Source organism: Camellia sinensis, chromosome 8, assembly GCF_055761805.1.
Source record: "Camellia sinensis isolate YWXY chromosome 8, ASM5576180v1, whole genome shotgun sequence".
Taxonomy (NCBI): Eukaryota; Viridiplantae; Streptophyta; class Magnoliopsida; order Ericales; family Theaceae; genus Camellia; species Camellia sinensis.
The window spans coordinates 71,746,884-71,750,427 of NC_138968.1; the positions used below are offsets into that span (position 1 = coordinate 71,746,884).

The following is a 3,544-nucleotide window of genomic DNA, read 5'->3' on the forward strand; positions in this document are numbered from 1 at the left end:
TTGATCATTGATGAGGAAATAATTTCGTCACAATAAGATGTAAAGATGACGAAATTTTTCGTCTTCAAAATTCATAATTTTGTCACCAATAAAAGAATATTTTGTTGCCAAAAATTCTCATTTTCGTCACCAAATAGTTATTCAGTACCATATTTATAACTTTAGTTGACGAATAAATTTGTCACGCATGTTGATCATTGATGAGGAAATAATTTCGTCACAACAAGATGTAAAGGTGACGAAATTTTTCGTCTTCAAAAGTCATAATTTTGTCACCAATAAAACAACATTTTGTTGCAAAAAATTCTCATTTTCGTCACCAAATAATTATTCAGTACCATATTTATAATTTTAGTTGACGAATAAATTTGTCACGCATGTTGATCATTGATGAGGAAATAATTTCGTCACAATAAGATGTAAAGGTGACGAAATTTTTCGTCTTCAAAAGTCATACATGGGTGACGAAATATATTTCGTCACAAACATATATATACGTGACGAAATTTTTAGTCATCAAACAACAAAATAAATAAAAACTTTCATATATAAACTTCAGTAAATTTTGTCACCAAAAAAGTTTATTAGTGACGAATAATCACTTTGTCATAATAAGAAGTACAAATGACGAAACAAATTCATCACTAAACTTGTTCCATATTTTATATTCAATTTAAATTATTATTTCACAAATATCCCTGCTCATATCCCAATAGCCTTTTAATTGTACTAAGAAATCCACTAGCTATTATACAGCACTCCACAAAAAAATTCACTAAACAATTTATTTTATAAATCAAAATATATCCATCAAACAACCTTAATAATAATCCATTAAGTATCACAAAAAAACCATCAAAGTAAATCCCAAAATAAACTAACGTGGAGTCCACCAAAAAAAATCAACACTCAATCTTAATTTGCAACTATAACTAAGCTTCAGTTTAGGAAAAAAATTCAACAGTTGATCTTCATTTGCAAGTATGCTTCTGAACGTCATCAAAACCAATCTACAAAAAAAATAAACAAGGCAAACATTAGCATAGAATGTATATATATAAAGTTTATTATAATAGCAAAGTTTTATTATAAACTTAAAGCCAAATATCAGAAACTTAACAAATATACAGAACTGTTCTCAAGATCACAAGCTTGAAGTTATTTGAATAGAAATTAACAGAGATTAACTAAAAAGATGAATACCATGCTCATTCCCACCCATGGGCTTTGCAATGATCACCTTAACATGGCAATTCACTGTATCCCTAGAATTATGCTCGGATCAAAAACTGGCTGTCACCCACGGACAGCAGCCAAACCAGTTATAACACTACAACATCTCATGGTAAGAACCAAAGCATGCAGTCAATGAGAATGGGAAGGAACAAATATTGTGGCTGCTGCACAAATGGGATTTAAAAAAATTTTGAAGAGAGAGAGAGAGAGCAACAATCTACAATGCAAAAAATGGAAAACTGGACCATTAGCTTGGTGAGTTGTGACAGCAATGACCAAAATGGATGTAGATAATAAGCTTATTATTTTTAACATTAGCATTAAAAGGCCACGCACAAAACCTAAAAACAGCTCCCTTCTAAATTTAGAAAATAATACACACTGCTATACGTATTATTTTGTTTTAACATTGATTGCTTCCTTTTTTTTTTTTTTTTTTTGATCAACAAAAACTTTATTGATGAAAGAACCTTACAAGAAGGAGAAAATACATCAATAAAGGGGACAAGAAAGGACAGGGGAGAGGGGGATGATGCACAGCACCAAAACCAAACTGTTGGTGACGGACCAACAAGAACACAAAAAACACAACAGACAGCAGGATAAAACGCACACAACAAGCTACCCATCCCAGCAAAGGTATATAGAAAATATACATCACCAGGCCTACAATTAGATTCACATCCAAAACTGAAGCAAAACTGAAGCAAAATTACCCAGACCAGCTGCCCAGCAGATCTGTCCACTCACACAGCATAGAGATACAACCAGCAAAGCAGAATGATACCAACAGCAGAGCATACAGATACTTGTGACTTAGGCTATACAGATACCAACATCCACAGATAGAAACACACCTAACAGCAGGCTATTATCTGACTTAGTTTTGTCTCTACTTTGGTTCGTGTGTATTTTAACTAGGGTCATGCTAAGTAAGAATTTTGATAATGAATCTATTTTCATTAAATACATCTTCAAACTTGTTAAATCTTAGTTAATAAGTAGTCAAACTATTGTACTTTAACTAGTATATACTAACCAACATGAGAAAAATAAAATGATAAAGCGAGCGAGACTTACCAAAAAGGCGACGTACGAGTTCATGGGATACCTCATCCTCTAAATTGTCCTTTGAAACCTTGCTTCTTAAGAAACTCCATGATGCTTGATGTGATCTCAAAATGCTCGTCAATCGACCCATTCATCTTCCCTATCTCTTTATTTTGTGCTTGAATTTCCTCTCTTTGTACTTGAATTTCATGTTTCTGTGCTGTAATTTCCTCTTTATGTGACTGAATTTCCTCTTTTTGTGACTGAATTTCCTCTTTTTGTGACTGAATTTGCTCCTTTTGCTCTTGTATTTCCATCTCTAGACGCCTCACATAGTCACTGTCAGTCGAAGCACTGGTAGTCCTGACAGAGAAGGAACGCCTCAACCCGAGTCCTTTAACATATCCCGACCTTGGCTTTAGCACCTTCACAGATAGCTCCTCCGGAGTAATTGGAACCACACCAGGTCGGGAGCAATGTTCAGCTTGGATCTTTATCATATTATCCTGTCATTTAAAAAAAAATTAGAAAAATGAATAAAGATACAATTAAAATTGCAATCATCCTAATACAAAAGGTAAATATACATACATAATTCTCTTCGCACTCCGGAGAAATCCACTGCTTTGTGACATCATTAAAGTGTGTAGATTTGTAAACACATGGCAACTCTGGCAGTTGGCCCCCATTTGCAATTGTCTGATTTTTTTTGTTCAACTAGTAAGTTAAATAAGAATGATGGTAGTAGAATCATCTTTAAAAAAAAAAACCGAAAAAAAAATTAAAGAAGACCCACCGCCTCGTGTACCCTAATTGGGAGAGATTTTGACCCACACCTATGCTTCGTCTTCAATTGATTTCTATTGTCAATGTTAGCATTTGATTGCTTCTACAAGGAGGAAGTTCCAATAGAAAAATATATATATTAGGAAGACAAGGTAATTGTCAACAATAAATAAACATAAGAAAAGTTTACCAGCCAATTGGCATCATTCCACTTCTTGTCAATCAAGTTTTTCCATTTCTCGAGGTCACATTCAGGCGGTGGGTGGCTTCTAGCATACTCCTCTCCCTTAGCACTTTTAAGGTTCAGGTATTTTTTTCGTAGTCTGTAGGTGTAGCTGCTCAAGCTCCGTCCACACTTTGTTGCCACCGCTTTGCTAACATTTGTGGAGTCACCTTCCATGTCAAATTGATCCTAGAAACAGCCACAAATCTTGTAAGTCATAATTAATTATATTACATTAATTCAATCAAT

At 33.9% G+C, this 3,544-nt stretch overlaps 1 protein-coding gene across 1 annotated transcript; it reads right to left on the reverse strand.

Moving 5' to 3' along the window:
- Positions 1–769: 769 nt before the first annotated feature.
- Positions 770–2,996, reverse strand: LOC145796977 (uncharacterized). Its single transcript, XM_082882832.1, has 3 exons — positions 2,878–2,996; positions 2,317–2,792; positions 770–1,010 (listed from the first exon to the last, which is right to left on the reverse strand). Exon 2 carries the CDS (start codon positions 2,784–2,786, stop codon positions 2,349–2,351), a length of 438 nt encoding a protein of 145 aa, XP_082738958.1. The 5' UTR covers positions 2,787–2,792; positions 2,878–2,996; the 3' UTR covers positions 770–1,010; positions 2,317–2,348.
- Between the last annotated feature and the right edge of the window lie 548 nt (positions 2,997–3,544).

Bases quoted from the DNA above. Each gene is read 5' to 3' on its own strand.
- LOC145796977 (XM_082882832.1), bottom strand. From the start codon at position 2,786: ATGATAAAGATCCAAGCTGAACATTGCTCCCGACCTGGTGTGGTTCCA.